At 39.0% G+C, this 25,761-nt stretch overlaps 1 protein-coding gene across 2 annotated transcripts in view; it reads left to right on the top strand.

Moving 5' to 3' along the window:
* Positions 1–25,761, top strand: part of PRKAR2B (protein kinase cAMP-dependent type II regulatory subunit beta) — a 112,900-nt gene that overhangs the window by 18,243 nt on the left and 68,896 nt on the right. For both annotated transcript variants that reach the window (XM_032642669.1, XM_032642670.1), the window contains exon 2: positions 13,787–13,822. In XM_032642669.1, coding sequence (XP_032498560.1) covers positions 13,787–13,822 — 36 coding nt within the window. The remainder of the gene's footprint in view (positions 1–13,786; positions 13,823–25,761) is intronic.

Below are 25,761 nucleotides of genomic sequence, written 5' to 3' on the forward strand. Positions count from 1 at the left end.
GGGTGGGGGACATGCCTGGGCCCCTTCTGTTCCTTGAGCCTAAGCCCCGCCCCCCACTGCCCCCAGAGCCTTTTCCAGCCCTGTGGGTCCTGAGCATTGGCTCCGCCCACTACCCAAACCTCGCCCTTGCTTAGGCCCCGCCCTCCACAGCCAAGGCCTTCCCCACCCACCTTTTTTAAAATTTTCCCTCCTCCTCTTTTTTACTATTGTGGTACTGATGTACCTTCCAGTTGTTCATTCATCTATATTTTTATTTTTATATTCTTCCTAACATATCTGTTAGTTTCCTAGTCTAATTTTATTTTTTTCTTTGTTATTGTTGTGTGTTTTTTTGTTTGTTGTTTTTTGTTTGTTGTTTTTGCTGCCCCAGGTGGCTTGCAGGATCTTGGTTCACAAGCCCAGGGTCAGGCCGAAGCTCCTGTGGTGGGAGCTCCGAGTCTGAACCACTGGACTAACAGAGAACCTCAGACCCCAGGGAATATTCATCTGAGTGAGGTCTCATGGAGTTCCTCATCTCAGCACCAAGACCCAGCTCTACCCAATAGCCTACAAACCCTAGTGTTAGAAGCCTCAGGCCAAACAACCAGTAAGACAGGAACACAATCCCACTCATTAAAAAAAAAAAAAAAAAAAAAAGACAGCAAAAAAATATATCACAGATGAAGGAGCGAGGTAAAAACCCACAAGACCAAATAAATGAAGAGGAAATAGGCAATCTACCTGAAAAAGAATTCAGAGTAATGATAGTAAATTGCGGAAATAGAATGGAGGCATGGATTGAGAAAATACAAAAAATGTTTAACAAAGATCTAGAAGAACAAACAAAGATGAACAACACTAGGAAAAATCAATAACAGAATAACTGAGGCAGAAGAACGATTAAGTGGGCTAGAAGACAAAATGGTGGAAATAACTGCTGAGGAGCAGAGAAAAGAATGAAAAGAATTGAAGACAATCTCAGAGACCTCTGGGACAACACTAAACACACCAACATTCGAATTCTAGGGGTCCCAGAAGAAAAAGAGAAAAAGAAGGGGTCTGAGAAAATATTTGAAGAGATTATAGTCGAAAACTTCCCCAACATGGGAAAGGAAATAGTCAACCAGGTCCAGGAAGCACAGAGAGTCCCATACAGGATAAACCCTAGGAAGAACACACCAAGACACATATTAATCAAACTAACAAAAATTAAATTCAAACAAAACATATTAAAAGCAGCAAGGGAGAAACAGAAAATAACATACAAAGGAATCCCCGTAAGGTTATCAGCTAATTTTTCAGCGGAAACTCTGCAGGCCAGAAGGGAGTGGCAGGATATACTTAAAGTGATGAAAGAGGAAAACCTACAACCAAGATTACTCTACCCAGCAAGGATCTCATTCAGATTCGACGGAGAAGTCAAAAGCTTTTCAGACAAGCAAAAGCTAAGAGAATTTGGCACCACCAAACCAGCTTTACAACAAATGCTAAAGAAACTTATCTAAGCAGGAAACACAAGAGAAGAAAAAGACCCACAAAAAAAACCCCGAAATTAAGAAAATGGTAATAGGAACATACATATCAATAATAACATTGAATGTAAATGGATTAAATGTCCCAACCAAAAGATACAGACTGGCTGAATGGATACAGAAACAAGACCCATATATATGCTGGCTACAAGAGACCCACTTCAGACCTAGGGACACATACAGACTGAAAGTGAAGTGATGGAAAAAGATATTCCATGCAAACAGAAATCAAAAGAAAGCTGGAGTAGCAATACTTGTATCAGGTAAAATAGACTTTAAAATAAAGACTGTTACAAGAGATAAGGAGGGACACTACATAATGATCAAAGGATCAATCCAAGAAGAACGTATAACAATTTTAAATGTTTATGCACCCAACATAGGAGCACCTGAATACATAAGGCAAATGCTAACAACCATGAAAGGAGAAATGGACAGTAACACAATAATAGTAGGGGATTTTAACACCCCACTTACACCAATGGACAGATCATCCAAACAGAAAATAAATAGAGAAACACAAGCTTTAAATGACACAATAGACCAGATAGATCTAATTGATATTTATAGAACATTCCAACCAAAAGTGCCAGAATACACTTTCTTCTCAAGTGCACATGGAACAGTCTCCAGGATAGATCACATCTTGGGTCACTGATAATCAAGCCTTGGAAAATTTAAGAAAATGAAATCGTATCAAGCATTTTTTCTGACCACAGCGCTATGAGATTGGAAATCAATTACAGGGAAAAAACTGTCAAAAACACAAATACATGGAGGCTAAACAGTGCACTACTAAATAACCAAGAGATCACTGAAGAAATCAAAGAAGAAATTAAAAAATACATAGAAACAAATGACAGTGAAAACACGATGACCCAAAACCTATGGGATGCAGCAAAAGCAGTTCTAAGAGGGAAGTTTATGGCAATTCAGTCTCACCTCAAGAAACAAAAATCTCAAATAAACAATCTAATCCTACACTTAAAACAACTAGAGAAAGAAGAAATGTACAAATTCTTGGAAAGGTACAACTTTCCAAGACTGAACCAGGAAGAATTAGAAAATATAAACAGACGTATCACAAGTATTGAAATTGAAACTGTAATTAAATATCTTCCAACAAACGAAAGTCCAGGACCAGCTGGCTTCACAGGCAAATTCTATCAAACATTTAGAGAAGAGCTAACACCTATCCTTCTCAAACTCTCCCAAAGAATTGCAGAGGGAGAAACACTCCCAAATTCATTCTATGAAGCCACTATCACCCTGATAACAAAACCAGAAAAAGATATCACAAAAAAAGAAAATTATAGACCAATATCACTGATGAACATAGATGCAAAAATCCTGAACACAATACTAGCAAACAATGCAACAGCACATTAAAAATATCATACACTATGATCAAGTGGGATTTATCCCAGGGATGCAAGAATTCTTCAATATATGCAAATCAATCAATGTGATACACCACATTAAGAAATTAAGGGATAAAAACTATATGATCATCTCAGTAGATGCAGCAAAAGCTTTTGACAAAATTCAACATCCATTTATGATAAAAACTCTCCAGAAAATGGGCATAGAGGGCACCTACCTCAACATTATAGAGGCCATATATGACAAACCCACAGCAAGCATCATAATGATGAAAAACTGAAAGCATTTCCACTAAGATCAGGAACAAGACAAGGATGTCCACTCTCGCCACTCTTATTCAGCATAGTTTTGGAAGTCCTATCCACAGCAGTCAGAGAAGAAAAAGAAAGAAAAGGAATACAGATTGGAAAAGAATAAGTAAAACTGTCACTGTTTGCTGATGACATGATACTATATGTAGAAGATTCTAAAGATGACATCAGAAAACTACTGGAACTAATCAATGAATTTGGTAAGATTGTGGGATACAAAATTAATGCACAGAAGTCTCTGGCATTCCTATATACCAACAGCGAAAAATCAGAAAGAGAAATTAAGGAAACACTCCCATTTACCATTGCAACAAAAAGAATAAAATACCTAGGAATAAACCTGCCTAAGGAGGCAAAAGACTTGTGCCCAGAACACTATAAAACACTGATGAAAGAAATCAAAGATGACATAAACAGTTGGAGAAATATACCATGTTCTTGGATTGGAAGAATCAATATTGTGAAAATGACTGTACTACCCAATGCAATCTACAGATTCACTACAATTCCTATCAAACTACCAATGGCATTCTTCACAGAATTAGAACAAAAAATTTTCCAATTCGTATGGAAACACAGAAGACCCCAGATAGCCAAAGCAATCTTGAGAAAGAAAAATGGAGCTGGAGGAATCAGGCTCCCTGCCTTCACACTATACTACAAAGCTACAGTAATCAAGACAGTATGGTACTGGCACAAAAACAGAAATATAGATCAATGGAACAAGATAGAAAGCCCAGAGATAAACCCACGCATCTATGGTCAACTAATCTATCACAGAGTAGGCAAGGATATACAATGGAGAAAAGACAGTCTCTTCACTAAGTGGTGCTGGGAAAACTGGACAGCTACATGTAAAAGAATGAAATTAGAGCACTCCCTAACACCATACACAAAAATAAGTTCAAAATGGATTAATGACCTAAATGTAAGACTGGACACTATAAAACTCTTAGAAGAAATCATAGGAAGAATACTGTTTGACATAAAGCACAACAAGATCTTTTTTGATCCACCTCCTATAGTAATGGCAATAAAAACCAAAAATAAATAAATGGGACCTAATGAAACTTAAAGCTTTTGCACAGCAAAGGAAACTATAAACAAGACGAAAAGACAACCCTCAGAATGGCAGAAAGTATTTGCAAATGAAACAACAGGCAAAGGATTAATCTCCAAAATACACAAACAGGTCATGGAGCTCAATATCAAAAAAGCAAACACTCCAGTTAAAAAATGGGCAGAAGACCTACATAGGCATTTCACTAAGGAAGACATACAGATGGCCAAGAGACACATGAAAAGCTGCTCAACATCACTAATTATTAGAGAAATGCAAGTCAAAACTACAGTGAGGTATCACCTCACACTTGTCAGAATGGCCATTATCAAAAAATCTAGAAACAATAAATTCTGGAAAGGGTGTGGTGAATAGGGATTCCTCCTGCACTGTTGGTGGGAATATAAATTGATACAGCCACTATGGAGAACAGTATGGAGGTTCCTTAAAAAACTAAAACTAGAAGTGCCATATGACCCAGCAATCCCACTACTGGGCATATACCCTGAATAAACCATAATTCAAAAAGAGGCATGTACCACAATGTTCATTGCAGCTCTATTTACGATAACCAGGACATGGAACCAACCTAAATGTCCATCAACAGATGAATGGATAAAGAAGATGTGGCACATATACACAATGGAATATTACTCAGCCATAAAAAGAAACGAAATCGAGTTATTTGTAGTGAGGTGGATGGACCTAGAGTCTGTCATACAGAGTGAAGTAAATCAGAAAGAGAAAAACAAATACTGTATGCTAACGCATATATATGGAATCTAAAAAAAACAAAAAAATGGTACTGATGAACCTAGTTGCAGGGCAGGAATAAAGAGGTAGACATAGAAAATGGACTTGAGGACATGGGCTGCGAGGGCGAAGCTGGGGTGAAGTGAGAGTAGCATCGACATGTATACATTACCGAATGTAAAATAGTAGTGGGCTGGGATAGGGAGGATGGGAGGGAGGCTCAAAAGGGAGGGGATATGGGAACATTTGTATGCATATGGCTGATCTGCTTTGTTGAGCAACAGAAACCAACACAGTATTGTGAAGCAATTATACTCCAACAAAGATCTATTAAAAAAAACCCAAAAGGGCTTCCCTGGTGGCGCAGTGGTTGAGAGTCCACCTGCCGATGCAGGGGACACGGGTTCGTGCCCCAGTCCGGGAAGATCCCGCATGCCGCGGAGCGACTGGGCCCGTGAGCCATGGCCGCTGAGCCTGCGCGTCCAGAGCCTGTGCTCCGCAACAGGAGAGGCCACAACAGTGAGAGGCCCATGTACCGCAAAAAAACAAAAACAAAAACAAAAAAACCCAAAAGACAAATGTCATTTGGAGTACTAAAGACTTGGGAAGTCCTTTAATTAATAAACCTGTTTTATTAAAAAAAAAAAAAAAAAAAAAGACTTAATGGCCAATAAGCCCATGGGAGGGTGCTCAGTATTTTTAGTTATTAAGGAAATTAACATTAAAACCACAGTGAGTTGCCACTAAACACAAGAATGGCTAAAATGACATACCTTATGTTAGCAAAGAGATAGAGCAACTGGAAGTCTTGTTTATTTCCTATGAGAGTATGAAATGGTACAAAGCGTTAGGAAATCAGCAGGTTTTTATAAGGTTAAACATTCACTCACCTATGAACCAGCATTCCCACTCTAGGCATCTGCTTAAGAAAAGCAAATGTATATGTTCACAAAACGATTTGTATAAAAATATTTATAGAAGTTTTATTCACAGTAGCCCAAACTGGGGAAAAAAAAAAATCAACAGGAGAATGAATAAACAAATTGTAGTGCATTCACACAATGAAATACTACTCCGCAATAAAAAAGAACTATTGATCCTCTCAACAGTGAGAATAAATCTCACATTTATATGAAATTCATGGAACGGCAGAGCTAAGCTATGGTGGTAGAAATCCTAATAGTAGTTTCCTAAGGGATAGTGGGAATTGACGGTAAGGGGGCTTGTGGAACCTTTCCAGGGTGTTGGAAATGTTTTATATCTTGATTGGAGTGTTGGTTATATAGGTGTATGCATGTGTCAGAACTCAAGTGAGTTGTGCATTTCATTGTATGTCAGTTTCACCTTGATTAAAAGTAAAACTGTTGGAAACATGGATGCTTTTGAAATCCTCTTTTCCACATTTTAATTGAGAAGTGTCATTGCTTTCTGCACTGATTATCTTGTGAAATTTTTCATTATTTTTGCTGGAACCTAGCATCTGGGTTACATTTTTGTAGTTATGGGGCATAAGTGGGACTTCTTTTTGCAGCCTGTACAAAAAGCCAAATGCCAGTCAGTCAAGGTCTGCTGTTTTTAAGTCTGTTTTACGTTTCAGCCAGTAATGTATTTTAATTTATGGGTTTCATAAATACAATATGTATATAAATTATCACTTACATTTGTCCAAATAATCTTTAAGTATCAGGGAATACCTTTATTATACTAATTTTTCATTAGCACTTTTCATTCAGTATTTGTTGAACCAGATACATATTATATCAAGCAGTGTTCTAGGCACTGGGGATACAGTAGTAAAACAGCCAAGGAAGGATACTGCCCTCCCAGTAGTGTGCAAAAAAACACAGTAAAAAACACAGTAACACACAGTAACCACACAGTAAACATAATGTACTAGATGTCTTCTGATAATGCTTAGAAGAAAAGAAGCAGGATGATGTGATTGAGAGGACCTGGAGAATGTTTAGAGAAAGGCTTCTTTAAGAGGAGACATTTGAGCTGAGCCTAGAATAGCAGGAACATCTTAATTCTGTGAAGACAACGGGGAGGATTTGAATATGGTATTTTCTAAAACTGTACTTTTATGATTATGCCAACCGTAATCACATTCCCCTGATTGTTTTCTCAGTCTTCATTTCAGAGCCCTTTATTTTCCTTAATTACCCTTTTCTGGGTCTGTTTTACTGTGACTTCAGGGATGTGTGACAGTTCAAACTCTCTGAGCTTTTGGTTTTCCTAGTATTGTTAGTGGTCTAGTCTGGAGTGTTCACTCTTACAAACAAAACATTAGTTTCCATAAATCTGCTTCGCATATACATACTTGCACATACTTGATCCCATACATTTAGAAGAGACAGTTTTAGCATATGTGGAAGCAGAGATTGAATTGATGTAAGTTTTTTTTAATTAATTAATTTATTTTTGGCTGTGTTGGGTCTTCGTTGCTGCACGCAGGCCCTCTCTAGTTGCAGTGAGCGGGGCTATTCTTTGTTGTGGTGCATGGGCTTCTCATTGCTGTGGCTTCTCTTGTTGCGGAGCACAGGCTCTAGGCACGCGGGCTCAGTAGTTGTGGAACGCAGGCTCCAGAGTGCAGGCTCAGTAGTTGTGGCGCACAGGCTTTAGTTGCTCCGCGGCATGTGGGATCTTCCCAGACCAGGGCTAGAACCCGTGTCCCCTGCATTGGCAGGTGGATTCTTAACCACTGCGCCACCAGGGAAGTCCCTGAATTGATGTAGTTTTGACAATGACCTTTCCCATCTCCTGCTTTTCTTCTGAGCTCACATTTTAAAATCCTAAAAGTATTTGGGAGCCTTTTTCTCGACATTGGTATTGCATCAGCTCTGTGTGTGGTTTTAAATGCTTAGCTACCTTAGGACTCTGCTAGCTAAAGCTATATTTTTCTTCCTGTTCCTAAGAGGGAGAATCCTCATGAATTAAAAAGTAAAGGTGGCTTCCCTGGTGGCGCAGTGGTTGAGAGTCCGCCTGCTGATGCAGGGGACACAGGTTCGGGCCCCGGTCCGGGAGGATCCCACATGCCGCGGAGTGGCTGGGCCCGTGAGCCATGGCCGCTGAGCCTGCGCGTCCGGAGCCTGCGCTCCGCAACGAGAGAGGCCACAAGGGTGAGAGGCCCGCGTACCGCAAAAAAAAAAAAAAAAAAAAAAAAAGTAGAGGGACTTTTTAAGCCCGTGCACCACAACTACTGAACCTGTGAGCCACAGCTATTGAGCCCACGTGCCACAACTACTGAAGCCCACGTGCCCTAGAGCCCGTGCTCCCCGACAAGAGAAGCCACCACAATGAGAGGCCTGTGCACCACAACGAAGAGTAGCACCAGGTCACCGCAACTAGAGAAAGTCCGCGCGCAGCAACGAAGACCCAACACAGCCAAAAAAAAAAATTAATAAATAAAAAAAAAAAACAGTAGAGAATCAAGTTCCTTTGTAAGCAAAAGTAACTAGGAGTGTATTTTCCCCCTATGGTAATAGTTATATTTTATGACCTCAGTATTTTAGAATATCAGTTATATTTTGAGGAGTTTGCTTTGTGAATAGAAAGAACAAAACTGTGCATCTTTTTAGTGGTCTTTAAAGCTGGCATTTTTTAAAAGCTGAATGTCTGTTTCATTTCATTCAGCCCTACCTGCAGCCATGCTCCATGTGTAGGGTAGGTTGATGCCTGATCTCATGCTGTATAATCAAAAAGGAAGAAAATTGGTCCCCCAAATGCCAGCCTCTCAAACAGTTCCCATCATGTCCAGTCAGAAGTACTGTGAGCAGACATGGCTTTAACAAAGACACAGAAAATATAGTCCTTTTCAGTGTCAGAAATTAAACCTGTATAAAAAAGTTTGAAAATTATGCCTATTACATTAATTAGCAAAATATTTCAGGTTTTGTTGTTGTTTATTTGCTTTCGTTGCTGTTGATATTTTGAAAAGTTAATTCTTCCTTGGTTCAAGGGTGAGCCTTATTTCAGTTTTAATTTTTGAAGTCCAGGCATAAGAGAAATTAATTTACTCTGAGCTAAGTATTTATTCTATCAAATATAATTAGTTAACAGGGTTTCAATTGACATAATTTCTAGAATCTTTTATTTAGACAGCAGATTTGGAAAGTGTTTATTGCTAGAAAAGGCAACTCATAGGAGGCTAGGTGTGCTAACTATTGTGCTGACTCCAAGATTGTTGTGTACATCTCACTTCAGGGCATATGAACACTTCTGCAAAAGTCCATTTAACCAGTGTGGCTCCAATATAGATAGGGTGGCTGTGTGTGTGTGTGTGTGTGTGTGTGTGTGTGTGTGTGTGTGTTTAATGACCATAAATCACAACTCAGCGCTCTTATTTCTTTAACCTGGAACTTCTCTCCCAGCATTATGCTCAGAGGTGCAAACTATCTGCATGACTATCAACCTGGCTTTCCTTTCTGAAGGCCAAACTCATTGGTTCATGCTTTCAATTGACTGCTTTTGTTTTTATAGAATTTCTTAAGTTTTCTAGTTTTCTACGGAACTTCTCTTTTTACCTAAATTTTTCTGTTAGGGCAGCTGCGTGCGTGGCATAAGCCCTTGCAGTCATAGTATGTGAAAATACCCCCGACTTGGTCAAGCTCTTCAGAGGCAGGGACTCTGTCACATTCCCAGTGCCCGGCATCCACATCCAATAAACAGTGGAATAAGTGGGACAAGGAGACTTGCTCTGTTTACTTCACAGAGTTGATTGATTCACGCCACAGCTGTTAACTCAGTGCCTCTTATCTACCAGGCACTGCTTATCTTGGGCTTCAGGCATAAAGAGGTGAGAAGATAAGCAGGTCCTGCTGGCTCCGCGAAACTCCAGTCACAGGTGTGGGAGGCTGTTTTCACTGCTAGGAACAGAGAGGCTCATTCAGCCACCTCAAGTAGTAGAGAGTTTTTCCTGTAAGGATACTCCAGGATTAAAGAAGACTTGAATCAGTTATACTTCTGGGGGCTGAGGCATTAAGACCCGTCTAGTTTGGGAACTGATGGGATCTCTGGATAGACAAGCGCAAAGACATTCATAGGAACACAGGACTCTCCGTATTGCGCTGGAATGGCGCTTGGGAGAAAGTCAAACCTACATAAACATTTCTGTATTTTTCCTTAGGATTCATTAAGATCTTAGGTTATATCTCCTTAAAATGTTAGGGGCGTTTAGTATATTCTTAAATCATATTTGTTTCTCCAGGCAGATAATATGTTTGCTATATTTTCCCTTCTATATTCTCCTAGTGTGTGTGTGTGTGTGTGTGTGTGTGTGTGTGTGTGTGTGTATAAATACACTTACAGAATATCTATAGAATAGGAAAATACAAAGGTGGAAACCAAGAGTCTGAGGAAACCTAATTTGACTTAGCACATTTTAAAGCATCATCTATTAACTTTTTTTGTGAATTTGTGCTGCTGTTTACTTTGTATATGCAAAAAATGTAATGTTAAGATTGGTAATATTAGCTCATAGTAAACATCAGTCTCTTATATTTGAATAGGAATTTATAGTTTACGGGCACTTTCAAAGATGTTTATTTATTTTTTCATAAAACCCCCCTTGAATTACGGAGGACAGATCTTACCTTGCATGTTTTTTAAGTTGAGGATTTAGGTCAAAGTTATACGATTCATCCAAGCTTTCCCGGAAGGCGATGGGGCCAGCAGTGGAGCCCACGCCTCCTGACCCCAGTCGGCGCCCAGTGGTGCGTCCTTCCTCATCTTCCTCCTGCTCCCCTTCCCTGTACTTGGGTTCCTGGGAGAGAAAACACCAGGCACCCCAAGCCCAGCTGCACATCGCTTTACTTACAGCAGAGTCTCCACCCTGAATCTCAATCTTCTTCCCCATTTTGGTAACTAAACTAAAAAGTCTAGAAAAATTGTGAAGGTTATTGTTAGCTTGCCAAGAGTTGGTACAGGAAACACTTGTGTTTCATCCCTGCAAGTGGATATGAAGGGATATGTTTTGAGGGATTGGAGTTTTGGTAATTTTGTCAAAACCCAGTGTTTACCTTAACTACTGGGTACCACATGCCTGGTGCCCCCATCTTCTTAACTGCCCAGTCCTGTGCCCCATTTACTATTGGGAAATGGAAGTCACAGTCATAGAACTTCTCTACGCACAATTTAAACATTGATATAATTTCTAGCAAAAATATAAAGGAGAAATGAGGCAATTTATAGTAAGTAAAATGTGTTTCAGCAGGTATGTGCTTACATGTACACAAGAAGGCATAATGCAGTTAGATTCTCCCACTTACATACAGAATCACTAAGACTATGAAAGCTGCGAATGCAGTCTGATCAGGTGTATTGTACTGGTTATTCAGATACCACAAGTGATACAGCAGTGACATGATTTTTTGAAATGATGAACATCTATTCGTAAAACTGCAAACAAAACAAAAATACCCCCCAAAACCCCCAAATTCCTTTGATTTATGTTGTATTTGTGTTGTAGAAAATCTGATGTATATTAAAACTGCATATAATAATCGTATTTATGTATATACAGTGTTAGAATTTAGGCTCAGGTGGTTATAAATTGACTTGTTTGCCAACATGAATGTCCAGTGGGATATGTGAAAGTAGTGCAGGACAAAAGTTTTGGGATTCATGATAGTTCTCTGTTGTATAGGATTGTCCTGTACGTGGTCTGTCAGATGCCAAGGATGTCTTCTGAATTATTGTGACAGTTGAAAATATTGCTCCCACAACTTTAGAATACACCTCCTAGATGGTGATGCCACTTCGTTGAAAATCTCTGCCTTAAACACTTCAGAAAGACACAGGGAATTCGCCGGCAGTCCAGTGGTTAGGACTCCATGCTTTCACAGGGAGGGCTGGGTTCAATCCCTGGTCAGGGAACTAAGATCCAACAAACCGTGCAGTGTGGCCAAAAAAAAAAAAAAAAAAAAAAAAAAAAAGGCACAGAAACCTAAGGGACCGCAAGGGAACAAAGATGCCCCAACATTTCAAACCAGAAGCTCACAGTGCTGTGATTTCATTGTCTAGAGAGACTAGAGGGGGAGGAGAGTGTCTGCTCTGTTTTTTGCCCCAAGGCTGAGATACGCTTTTTACCTTCATCTTGCCTTGGGCAGCCAGCACTATCTATTCTGCATTCCTGTGGTTGAAGTTTCCCCTGTCCTTGTAGCTTGCTGGGGAGGCTTTTTTTAGACTAGGTTCTGAAGGAGTTGTGCAAAAGGGGGTTGAAGGTGTCCAAGAAAACTGATGAAAGTTTTTTTGTGCGTGCGATATATAAAATATAACTACACTTTACCTGATGAAAGGTTTTTATATAAGTAATTTGTGACTTTGCAGCTATATGGCTGAATTATTTTGGTATATAAGTAGTGGGAATTTTCTCTTGCTCAGTTTAGAGTATATAATTTTGCTATACATTATAGTGTTTTAATAATTGGGTTTGTGAATGATTTCACGCAGTTAATCCTTAGTAACAATGGAGATCAATATGGAAGGAAATATTTACCTGTTACGTGGTGATTTCAGGCGTCAGTATTTTTGCTTTCTGTTCTTGGTGGGGCAGCATTTTGGTGCTAGAAGTGCCTGCGTTGGAATTCTCAAGCTCTGCCACAGGGTGACTATGTGATCTAAAGCAAACTAATCCATATCTCTGAGCCTTACTGTAAAATGTTGTCATCAATAATGTTGCGGTGCTGCTACTTAATAGAATGGTTGCAAGGATTAGTGTGAAACATCTGACAGTTTTCTTCCAGTACTTATTCTGAAGCATCTATATTTTTTGTACTCTATAACCATAATGCTGACAAAAATTTTAAGTCTTCTTTTTTTACTTGACCTATTTCCATAGTGTAAACAGTCTTTATAATTACTGTTTAAAAAGTATTGAAGTATTAAAAAGAATCATAGTAGACCCATGACATCCTGCTACTAAAATGTACAGTGTAATACATGATGTCCTTTCTGTATATAATATGAACTGTAAACTTACCTGCTTCTCTCAAGAAATAAAGTTTTTAAAAACCTAATGTCTTGAGATAACTGTAAGATATCTGTAAGCAAAACCAAGAAGAAACAACAGAGCTAAGTTGAATGCAGGGCGTGGGCCAAGGTTGGGCTTACCAGCTGAGCAATGCACTCCCATACACCAGCCTGAAATTGCAGCCTTCCACAGATAGATTTGCATATCATAGACCTTTGGGTCGCACAAAAATTGTCAAAACCACAAATATACCATCCTTTACCTAATAATGATATCGTATATGTGAGCATTTTTAGTTTTGTTTCCAAATATTTTCACCGTAAAAATGATGCTGTTGAATAGATGTGTGTGTGTGTGCGCACACGTGTGTGTATCTTTTTCCTTCTCTAGTAATACTTCTTTAGGATAAATTTCTTAAAAGTAGAGTTACTCTCTTAAAGGAGACACACCTTTTATGACACTAGATGTAATTGCCAAATTGTTTACAAAAATATTATATAGGTTGGCACTGTCCCAGTTAAGTAGTTTCAGCCACACATAACTAGGGATTTTCATTTGAAGTGTGTTGGGGGGACTAATTTAACAGGTGAAATATTGATTTTAATTTATATTTCTTTGGCTACTAGTGAATTTAAACATTTAATTTTCATATATTAATGTTTTTTCTTCTTGCATCGTTTATTCATTCATATCTTTCTCCTATTTAATTTATGGGATCACTTAACAATTTAGGTCGTTTTCAGGGTTTTGGATAAATTAAAATTTTATCTAATCACATTATTCCGCTTTTCTCTTTCAGCTCCAGTAATAAACCGATTTACGAGGCGTGCCTCAGGTAAGTCTGATGATGGATTTTGCTCACTAATGGTGGCATTTTTAAAATGGATTGGATAAGAAGGTATGAAAAGAATAATTGCTATAGAGTAATAACTTATTTGTCAGTCATTTTCCCAGAAAACACAGCCATCTGATAAAATCAAGAACTAGGAAATAATTGGAAATACACACTGAGTGGCTAAACTTAAAACAGCACTGTGCACTGAGGCTAATGTATGGAGACTCTTGCCCCAATTTGTTTATTTCTGCTCTTGATAAATTATTATCTACATGGTTATCTGGTTTGCCAGTCACAGTTTAGAAGAAGTAATTTAGAACTTGGGTAAAGGACACTCTAGAAACAGGGAGGGATGGAGAGTTTTTAATAAAGGACAGGAAAACTCATAACACTCCGATATAAGACCTTGTCATCATGGGGTCCTATTCAGAATAGGAGCAAATTGCTTTATATTTGTTCCTGCCCCAGGAGCTATTGCTGTCCTAGAGATACCACAGTAACCTTCTGCATATTCACAGTGAGGGTGACCTTAACCATTGACAGGTGCTTGAATTTGGTTCACTATACTGGGCACCACCTGCATTACATTGGTGGGGAAGTAAAGCATTTCTGTCCTAAATGAGTTTGGGCGCTGAAATGGATAAACTATTGTTTGGAAAATTCACTTCTGTGAAATACCTTCTTCTCTAAAGATAGAGGACAAGTGAAGTACTACCATGTTTGGTTTGAGAAAATGACTTTCTTTTATATATAACTAGAGTTTTTTGGTTGAAAAACACAAGAAATAATTTCAAACAGATCATCTTTGACATTTATATAATACAAATGAGTCATTTGTTTCATAAAATTACCTAATTTCCATCTGTGCTATATTATTAAATGTGTTTTAAGATTGAGTTTTATTTTTAATTTGTCAGCAGTTACTGGTATAATTTACTCTTATTATGTGGTGACCAGGTCTATAAGGAAAAAGACAGGGATTAGGATAATACGCTGTATTGTGATGGTACCTACTTTATCCTCCTGAGCTTTTTGTAATGTTGAGGCATATCTATTTTTAATGTTGAAAACAAAGTGTAGATTATAATGCCTTTCATGGAATGAGAGATTATGTCAGTAAGGCATCAATCAGACTTTATCCCAGAGTAGAGCTATCAGGAGTGATCATATTCTGGTGTAATATGTAGTCTTTCATGAGCAGTGGTGGAAACAGAGAGGAACAATAAGACAGAATCAGTAGTGAGATATCTTGTCTCCGTGATGTAAGATTCTTTCTGTAGGAACACAGTTAAGACTCTTAAAATAAATTGTCTCCTTTCTGCCTCAAACTGACATGAGACATTTATTTCTGGGCAAATTCCGTTAATATTTGTTGTTCAGTATACTTAGCATCAGTTGAAGGATCAGGGGCTCTAGTATATAGGTTCGTTTTGAAACACCCTATTTCACTCCTCACCACCACTGTTGAATCTGTGTCCAGTGTATCTCAGCAAGATTGGCTGGAAATGTAGACAAGCTAGAATGCTGGCAAAGAAATACACGTTCAAGTCAAATGTTGCATTTATTCCAAGTGACAGGCAATAGGAAATGCCAGTGAAAACAACAGGGAGCAGTTCGATTTAAAGAAAAATGAAATGATACCACGTTCAAGAGTCATGTTGTAAAAGCCTTAAAAGGTGTAAATATTGTTACCCTAATAATATAACATGCTGGAAAGCACTATGAGAATGAATTTTGACATTAATTATTGGAAGGAAAAGAGAATTGACTTATGGAATACTCCTGATGGGTCAGGCACTGTGGTAAGCATTTTATACACATTTTCAGTCTTTCAGGCAAGGGAAATAAAATTATATTTACTGCCTTGGATAAGAAGAACAATGGTCTTTGTCTAAAACTTTTTTGACAAAGAAAGCAGAAACTGTCTTAAGACATCTTGGGGAGGAAATTCTACAGTTCTCTTTGTTAATTTAGTGGTGAAAAGTAATTCAATGCAGTAGTTGACTTCAATTTCTTTGGAAGTAGCATTTCCTGAACATAAAAAAAATAGACATCTACTTAAAATAGGGAAATTCATATCTGATAATTAAAAATATTTCTTAGGATATCTTTTTTTGATAAAGTTTTAATTCAAAAATACTTTTTCTTTTCAGAAGTAAATAGTAACTTTAAATTTGTAATGTAATACCTGTAATTTAAGGGAAAAAAAATAAGTCAACCAGAAACGTAGGATACAAGAGTTTACTTCTTGATACAAGAGTTTATTTCTTACTCATCTATTTTTTAAAAATTTATTTTATTTATTTATTTTTGGCTGTGTTGGGTCTTCGCTGTTGCGCGTGAGCTTTCTCTAGTTGCTGCAAGCGGGGGCGACTCTTCGCTGCGGTGCAGGCTTCTCATTGCTGTGGCTTCTACTGTTGTGGAGCACGGGCTCTCGGTGCCCGGCATTCAGTAGTTGTGGCGCGCAGGCTTTAGAGTGCAGGCTCAGCAGTTGCACAGGGCTTAGTTGCTTCGTGGCATGTGGGATCTTCCCGGACCAGGGATCGAACCTGTGTCCCCTGCATTGACAGGTGGATTCTTAACCGCTGTGCCACCAGGGAAGCCCCTTACTTGTCTATTTTTTAATAATAATTACAACAATAAGTACTGTATGTATACATTATAACAATAAATATACTATGTGTAGTGCTAGGTATTCAATCACTTTTGATTGAATGAAAATTTAAAAATAGTGTGTTATGATATAGTCCTGATTTGACTGAGTTTCCTACATCTGTGAGGTTTTGGCTTTTGATATTCATACTGCACCTATCAAAAGTAAATATTTCAACCTGAATACTTCAAACAAAACATTTCTCCCTTTTATACATTTTTCTTTTGTTATGGTTCATGAGGATGAGGGCAATGTTTATATTAAGGATGTGTTTAACAAATACATAATTTCAGATCATTTTTATAAATAACACTGTTTCTGCTGAACTCTCCTCATGTGTTTTCAGTGCCTGCCCACAAACCTGTTGGTTTGTATTTCTATAAGTAAAAGGAATCAGTTTCACTCAGTATTTTCAAACAAAATTCATTCCTAGAATTTTAAGAGTTTGTAGCGGTTTCAGGGTTTCATAAGTTAGTTTTCCACTTGGTTCAGGAATGAAAGGCATGTAGTGGAGTGTGATTAATGGATAAAAACAGGTGGGCATTTGGAACAGTAGGGTCTTGCCTTATACAGTAGAGAGGATAAGTTCTACAAAACTTATGATGATGAAACTGTCAGATTATTTTTTTAACATCTTTATTGGAGTATAATTGCTTTACAATGTTGTGTTAGTTGCTGCTTTATAACAAAGTCAGTCAGCTATGCGTATACATATATCCCCATATCTCTTCCCTCTTGGGTCTCCCTGCCTCCCGCCCTGCCTATCCCACCCCTCTAGGTGGTCACAAAGCACCGAGCTGATCTCCCTGTGCTATGCGGCTGCTTCCCACTAGCTATCTATTTTACATTTGGTAGCATATATATATATACATGCCACTCTCTCACTTTGTCCCAGCTTACCCTTCCCCCTCCCCATGTCCTCAAGTTCATTCTCTAGTAGATTTGCGTCTTTATTCTCATCCTGCCCCTAGGTTCTTCATGACCTTTTTTTTTTTAGATTCCATATATATGTGTTAGCATACGGTATTTGTTTTTCTCTTTCTGACTGACTTCACTCTGTATGACAGACTCTAGGTCAATCCACCTCACTACACATAACTCAGTTTCGTTTCTATTTATGGCTGAGTAATGTTCCATTGTGTATATGTGCCACATCTTCTTTATCCATTCATCTGTCGATGGACACCTAGGTTGCTTCTGTGTCCTGGCTATTGTAAACAGAGCTACAATGAACATTGTGGTACATGACACTTTTTGAATTATGGTTTTCTCAGGGTATATACCCAGTAGTGGAACTGCTGGGTCGTATGGTAGTTCTATTTTTAGTTTTTTAAGGAACCTCCATACTGTTTTCCATAGTGGCTGTATCAATTTACATTCCCACCAACAGTGCAAGAGGGTTCCCTTTTCTCCACACCTTCTCCAGCATTTATTGTTTGTAGATTTTTTGATGATGGCCATTCTGATGGGTGTGAGGTGATATCTCATTGTAGTTTTGATTTGCATTTCTCTAGTGATTAATGATGTTGAGCATTCTTTCATGTGTTTGTTGAAAATCTGTATATATTCTCTGGAGAAATGTCTATTTAAGTCTTCTGCCCATTTTTGGATTGGGTTGTTTGTTTTTTTGATATTGAGCTGCATGAGCTGCTTGTAAATTTTGGAGGTTAATGCTTTGTCAGTTGCTTCGTTTTGTCAGATGTTTTTTGAAATCCAGGTAAATGTATCTCTGGTATCTTCCTGACAGCAGCCCATAACCTTTGTTTGCTTGTTTGTTTACTTATATTTTTATTGAGATATAATTGACATGTAACATTGTGTGTGTTTAAGGTATACAGCATGTTGGTGTGATACATTTATATATTGCAGTATGATCATCCATAACTTTACAGTACCCCATAATCCTAGTGTTAAACAAAAGAAAAACTGCTTTTGTTCTTTTTTAATCCATTTATACTCTGAGTAATCACTTCTTATCTTATGTCTTTTTAAATACACAGAAGTCATATACATAATCTATTTTAGAGTTTTGATATAATTAGCACTGACAGTTTTGCATTTAATTTCTCTTAGAGCTTATTATGGACTTTCTGTTTTGGAAGATTATTCTTTTTGGTGGAAAAATGGGAAACATACCATTTATTGTTGTAATTATTATTAAAAATTATTGGTAGTAGTAGAGGTAGTAGCTGAATAAATCTTTGAAGAGTAAAACTTCAACCAAACAACAATTCTGTTGCTTTGTTGTTCATCTAGTATATTATATGGGAAAGACCCTAAGATGTAGAGTTATACAGACCTGAGTTCAAACCACCCATTTACTGTGTAAATTTGCTTGTAAGTTATTTACCTCATTGAGTGTTACTTCCTTATTTTCATTTTCTTTCATTTTGGGATCACAGCAGCTGTATTCACTTTTGTTATGATGGTTAAGTTAGATGGTTTTTATAAAGCAGAGTGTCTAGGCTCTCAAAAATGTTAGTGGTCAGCTCTCTTGAACATAGTTTAAGACAAAACAAAACAATAAAATGCTCATCTCTGTGTCTTAGTCTGTCATAAAAAGGCCTTAAAGAGTCATAACACTATTTGATGTTCATCCTTTAATATGGGCCTCTCTTTTTATTGTTTGTACATTAAAATTTTTTTTAAAAAGAGTATAATGATTTTCCTCTGTGGTTTTGGCTCTGAATTGAAAAACAAATTGAAATGACCCATTAATCTTGAGCCAGTGCCTTCTCAGGAGGTCAGACCTCTCTCTGAATTTTTTTTAATCTCAGGATTTTATTTTGAAAAAATCAAGCTTATAGGAAAGTTTGAGGAATAGTTCAGTGAACACCTTTATCTAGATTTCCCAGCTGTTATTATTTTGCCACATTTGTATGCTCTTTTCTTTCCTTCCTTGCACATGCACTGACACACTTTTAGTTTTTTAACTGAACCTTTTAGGAATCCTAAATACCTCATGCATGTCTCCTAAGAACAAGGACATTTTCTGAATAACTTAATGTGCAGGGAATTTAACTTTGATACAATGCTGTTATCTAATCTATAGTCTAGACTCCAGTTCCTCAGTTGTCTTGCTGTGTCCTCTCTCTCTCTCTCTTTTCGTTCAAGCTCATCCAAGGATTTTATATTGCATTTAATTGTCATGACTCCGCTGTCATTGTCTTTCACAAAATGGCTCCCTGAAATTTTGAAATCTGCTTTTTTAGAGCTCTGACGGTTATCCCCAACAGTGGGGCAGTTCCTGGTTATCACCTGTTATCAGTTCTTACATTGTATGGGCATGTCCACTGTCTGGTCACGATGCCCCATTGATTGCCATGTATTGCTTTCACGGATTGCTGTTGAGCACTACTTGCTCTAATATGTCATTATTTCTTATAATAGAAGTGAAAATGGAGCTCCAAATTATGAATTGGCTAATTTTCTTTTCACGTGTAGATAATTAGCCACTCTTCAATTTTTAGCCATAACATGAGCATTGAATTTTATGGTATATTTTTAACAGATCTAAAATCTTCTAATTTTCCCTAAACTAGCATTTGGAATAATTCAGAGGTGAAATTAACTTTTGAATCTCACACACCCACTGTGTAAAATGGCACATTAAAAACTCAGTAAAATCACCCCAGACAGAAACTGATTAAGTCCCCAAGAAACGTAGTGAAATAGCAGAAGTTCAGATCTTGTCTTGAATCTGATTCAGGGAACATATGCTTCCTTGATTCAGGAAACATATGCTTCCTTCTGTTTTGTTTTGGAAAGATTTTGTAGCCTTGGTATTAGTTTTTATTTTAAAGTTATTTGACAAGAGCTTTTAACCCCCAAATTATTTTTTCCCAGAGGTCATTCTCATACTTTCAAACCAATTTGCTAGTATGAATATATTTACATTTATATTTTGTTATTAGAAGCTCATTTCAAGCTTGGTAATCACCAACACTAGACAATGCATTCCAGGAGAATACTACTTTAATTCATTTACTAATCTGTTCAGCAGACGTTTACTGATTCTTTACTTTGTGCCAGATACAGTGCTAGGGATGCAAGAAGAGTAAGATAGGGCCCTTAGGAAGTTCACAGTCTAGCAGGGAAGCTGGCTGTGACTCAGAGTGTGCTAAATACCACAGTATCCACAAAGTGAAAAGCAGAAAATGTATAGTTCTTCCCCGGCATGGTGCTATTTGAGCTGGTCTTTAAGGCTTATGACATGGGTTTCAGCAGGAAGATAAGAGTATTTGTGTTTTATCACTAGTAGGGGCTGTTTTTATTATAAGTCCTTTTTCATAGTATGCTGCTCTGCACTTGACCTCTGCCATCAGTGGCGTGGAGTAAGCAGATGCCCAAGGCCATGGACAGCAGCGGCTGAAGGCCAGGAGTTATTTTTGCGTTTAACTTAACCATTGCTTCAAAATGTTAGCATGTCTCTTATCAGGGGAGGCAGTTTAGGCTCTGGATTGAGACCTGGGTTGAAGTATTTGCTACTCACATATCCACTTACTAAAAGTGTGTGTGTGTGTGTGTGTGTGTGTGTGTGTGTGTGTGTGTGTGTGTGTTGGTCTTAGTTGCCTTTGTTCTCCAGGTAGAACATGGAGATAATACCTATCTCACAGAATGATTGTACTGATTAAACAGAAGATAATCCATGAAAAACACTTCACACTATATTCTCCCCAGTTTAGTTTCACACTTTCAGCCTGTTGTCCACATGGGTCTCCTAGACGGGCAGGGGGCTTCAGGAGCCTGGACTGGATTTGAGGGGGGTCATAAGTAGCTCATGGACTGCAAAGCTTGACACAGAGAATTCTTTAGAAAGATGACACCCTGGGTGGGGCTGAGATCAAGAGTCAGACAGTTCCACTGAGACAGCTGGGTGAAACCAGAGGTGCCCGCGCTGGGCAGGGAGCTGCAGCTGGAGAGGGCCTCTGAGAGGCCAGAGCACAGATCCCGGGGCTCTTTGGGGAGGGAGGGGTTCCAGACCACCTCCGTCCCTGTTCTCTTTCTGTCCCCAGGCTCCTGTTAAAACAGACCCTCCCCTGGGATTCATCACAAGTCAGAGCAGGTGAACAGAGCAAGTGCTGCCCCCTTCACACCCTCAGCTTCTTCCCCCCTCCTTCCTCTCTGGCAGTACTAGCTGACTGGGGCTTCTGGCATGCAGTGCGAAACAGAGCCCAGTGGGCTCCACGGCAAGTGTTCAGTCTCTGGTTCTTTTTTGTTAGGCTCAGGAATGCTGACGAACTATCTCAAGGCCAGTGGGAGATGATGTCTTGAGCTTTATTGCATTTTCTCCAAAGTTCTCTTAGAGACCCCCGGGGAAGGGAAAGAGAGAGATAGCAGTAAAACCTTGATCTACATACAGGTGGGGCTGGGCAGGACGTCGCCTCTGCTCCTGTAGTGTCCTCAGACCAGCAGATGTGGAGGGATTTGAAAGATGGCATGGAGGCCTATGCAGTCTGCTCAGCCCCTTGTGTGCCCCGGTCCCTGGACACTGCCTGTGAAACAGACAGGAGGAGATAGAGTGGACATTTGAACTTATCGCAGCCGTCCTCTAAGTGTGATCAGAGTGGAGGTCACTGCTCTGCAAACTCTCCGTGTGAAGGCCCAGATCCTCCTGCGCCTCGCCCCCAGTCCACTGCAGGCCCTTCCTTTTGTAAACGGTAGTGAAATTGCCCCGGTGGTAACACATCGCTGTACCAGTTGTAATAGTACAACTATTACTATTAGATGCTCCCCCTCTCTGGACTTATTTCACTGTGTACACTGAGGTTTAGGTGACATGACCTCGGAGTGATCTGTATGAGACACGAAAGTTATCATAAGAAGCTTTATAAAGGGAAAATGCACATTTATCTAAAGGAACTGATGATTAAAACAAAACCAAAAAACATATTTTACCACTTGGGCATTTTGTAAGAGCAGACTGCAATGTGAGCGGTGCCCTTGGACAGGTAGGATGCTGGTGTGTGGGGGAGGGGAGGGGCGGGCTGGGCCGGCCCCAGGTTCATGGCACACGTGTCCTTACCTCTGCTTCCGGCATCCATGCGCCTCCTCACGTTGGGAACGCTTCACGGGCTTCGCTTGTCTGGCCTTGGGACAACTCACCCCGCACCATGTTCCCCACCACTCAGCACTCTTTCTTTCTTTCTGGATGCCATCTGTGAATAGAGTATGCATCCATGCTGCTCTTACTGTTACACATTGTTTGATATTGTGGTTGTTCTCGTGTCTCTTTCCCTCTACTAAACCGTGAGCGTCCTAATTAATGAACTGAGGGAAAAGGGCATTTCTGGATGAAGTCAAAGAAAAAAAAAGAATGGAAAGTAAGGAAATGGGCATCCCAGAAAAATGGGAAGAATTGGCCAGATGTGTTATAACGGGGTTTAAGATTCCAGAGGAGTCATGACCAGCGTGTATTAGTTGCGGGGTGAGACTGCTAAAGTGGATATTGGATGAAGCTTGATTGGAGTCAAGGAATTAAAAAATTGAAGGTGGGCATGGACATTGATGTGTTCTGTGATAATGGCAAAACTGGAGTGGAAAGAATACAGAGCTAGATGCCAGTCTGGAGGGTACCTGAATGCCACAAGTCTAAGGGGAGCAGGGCATCGGCAAGGACTACCAAGTCTGGTCTGGGTGCCAGCGTGGGGAGCCAGGGGCACCCCTCACTATCATTCGGATCCCACTGTGTGTAGGGGGTGGGACCTTCTGAGAGTAGTGGTTTACTTACAGTGGAGGGGGGCAGGGGGGTGTCCTGCAGGTCAGCTGTTGAGCAGTTAGCATCACCAGGCACAGTGCTGGGCACTGGGTAGAGCAGCAGTAAACATGCCCTGCCTTCTAGGACCAGTGGGGAAGCTTAAAGTGTGGAGATGAAATTGGGGAAAGGTGGTTGTCTGGAGGGTCTTGCATCTTGTGGATGACCAAGGATGACAGAGCGAAGAGGGCAGAGTTGGATGGAGGGTGTTTCGGTTATAATTTATTCACTATGAATGCTTGTTTAACTAAACTTTCTTTAAGGCTAACTCTGTCAGGTTCCCAGTGAGAGCACCTTAACCTTCTGATGTTTACCGTGAGTACGGAAGGCAGGAGGTGTAGAAACGAAGAGCTTGGAATGGCCGTTCTTCCATTTATTGATCAAATATTCAACGAGAGCCTACAACGTGCCTTGCACTGGTTTGGGCCAGAGGCCAACAGATGTAGTTTAGGATTTTAGTTGCATCATTGTTTAGCTCTATGAACTTGGGCAACTTACTTAAACCCTCTTCTGAAAATTCATGAAGAGATGTAGGCAAAGTTTTCTTGGTTTGTTTGTGTGTTTTTTTAAGCACAGTGCTGACACACGAGTGCTAAATACACTTTTATGTATCATTAGGCTCAATTTGTCAAATTTTAATCTAATGAAAATGCCACAATATTAGTATCTATGATATTTTCTCCTGTAATCTCTCCCTCTTAATTTTAATTGGCCAAAGTGCATAATTCAGTGTATCTCTTATAGCTAATTCCCTTACTTCAAATTTGGATACACTGTATTGATATTTGTGGGGAGATGGGAGAGATTTCTCTCAAATGTAACATCCTTTAGCTTTTTAGATAAAAACAGAAAAGCAGCTTCAGTCTCCCCTAAATTATAAGCTGTATGATCTGCTTTTTAAGATTTAACCTTTAATTTTAAATAGGTGTATGTACAGCCCTCCCTTCCCCCCCCCTTAATCAGATTGAACCAGCTGCTTCTCGGAGCTGATTGCTGGAGAATGTTACTGTCATTGGATTCTGAGACTCTGAGAGGCCAACAGTGTCTAGCTAATCATTTGATCACGTTTTCTGAAAATTAATCGTACAGCTAAAAACCACAGAACGTATCCAAGTAATAAGCGGGTTTCACCACCACCACCGTTTTTTCCTACCTTCAGTCTTGCATTATTAAAATCAGAGAACGTTGATTTTGTTGTTGTTGTTTTACATAAGACTGTATAATCAAATTGCTAAAAAATGAAAATATAGATTAATGGTATATTGTTTTCAAGATGGTAGAAAAGAGGAGCCTTTCATTTGAAAGACTAAACAGCTTAAATAATTGTATCATTATACATGTTTCATGGAATTATGAATGTTATCATCTTTACTGACGTTCATCAAAAAAGGTGGAACTGACCCTCTACTTAGATATTTTAAAGCAGAATTCTCAGTTATAGCTCCCATTTAAGAGCAGATGCACGTAGTTTGATATGCTCACTGCATAACATAAATAGGGTACCAGATGCAGAGTGCTCCAGAAAACGTACATGGCTTTCATGCTATAGGGTTCTTTTCACAGCTGAGTTTCAACAGGTTGCTGAGTGGTGAGCTGCTGTAGTAACTGAAAACTTCAACTCTTGTGGCTTTCTAAAAATAAACCGCTACTTTCAGGTTACCTTTTTATTTGGCATTTTCACTTTATTCAGATTTTGTGGCCCTCCTATAGTGTTGCTTTTCTTTTCTTCAGCACATTTACGTGAAGGGGACGATTTAATCTATTTTAAGTAACTTTCTTAAATTTGAGAGCTCTTCTGGGAATTAGAATAGTGAAAAGGCTTATAATCCAGAATTATTTATTTATTTATGACTTATTTATTTTATTTATTTTTATAGATTAAAAAAATAAGCATGTTGTATCACCTAGGCAGTTAAATTAGAAGTTAAATAAAACTGAAGTTTTTCTCTAGTTAAATCTTTCAGAAGGGATTCTTCTTGTTAAACTGTATAATCAGAGGGACTGGTGTCTCTTGGTTTATTGTTGTAGCCACAGGAGAATCACCCTGTTTGTCTCATCCTGGACAGAGATTCAGAGGCAGAGACCATTGCATATTCTGAAGGCAGCCTGTGAGTCCTGTTAAAAGATAAACTGAGGCATATTAAACACTCAGGAGTTTACTTGAGCAAAAATTGTTTCGAATCAGGCAGCGTCCCATCTAGCAGATAGAAAGGAGCTCCGAGAAGCTGCCGAAAATGAAATAATTTTATGGGCAGAAGGAAGTGGGAACAAGGAAGTTACACTAGGAAAAAAGTGAGTTGGTTATTGCAAGGTCCCTTTCCTTTAGGGAGTAGCAGGGTCTATCAGGCAGATGACCTCCCTAGGGCTGACCAGGCAACTCCTGATTGGCTGATTTAAGATTCAGTTTCTGGTAGAGCAGAAACTGTAATTAAGTCAAGTCTCAGTTTGGTGACCTGAGGCTTATTAGAGGCAACTCCATTTTGGGCCTGTAGTCTTGTTTTTAACAGTCATGAATGTTTTTCAGGAATTTAT

Source organism: Phocoena sinus, chromosome 9, assembly GCF_008692025.1.
Source record: "Phocoena sinus isolate mPhoSin1 chromosome 9, mPhoSin1.pri, whole genome shotgun sequence".
Classification (NCBI taxonomy): domain Eukaryota; kingdom Metazoa; phylum Chordata; class Mammalia; order Artiodactyla; family Phocoenidae; genus Phocoena; species Phocoena sinus.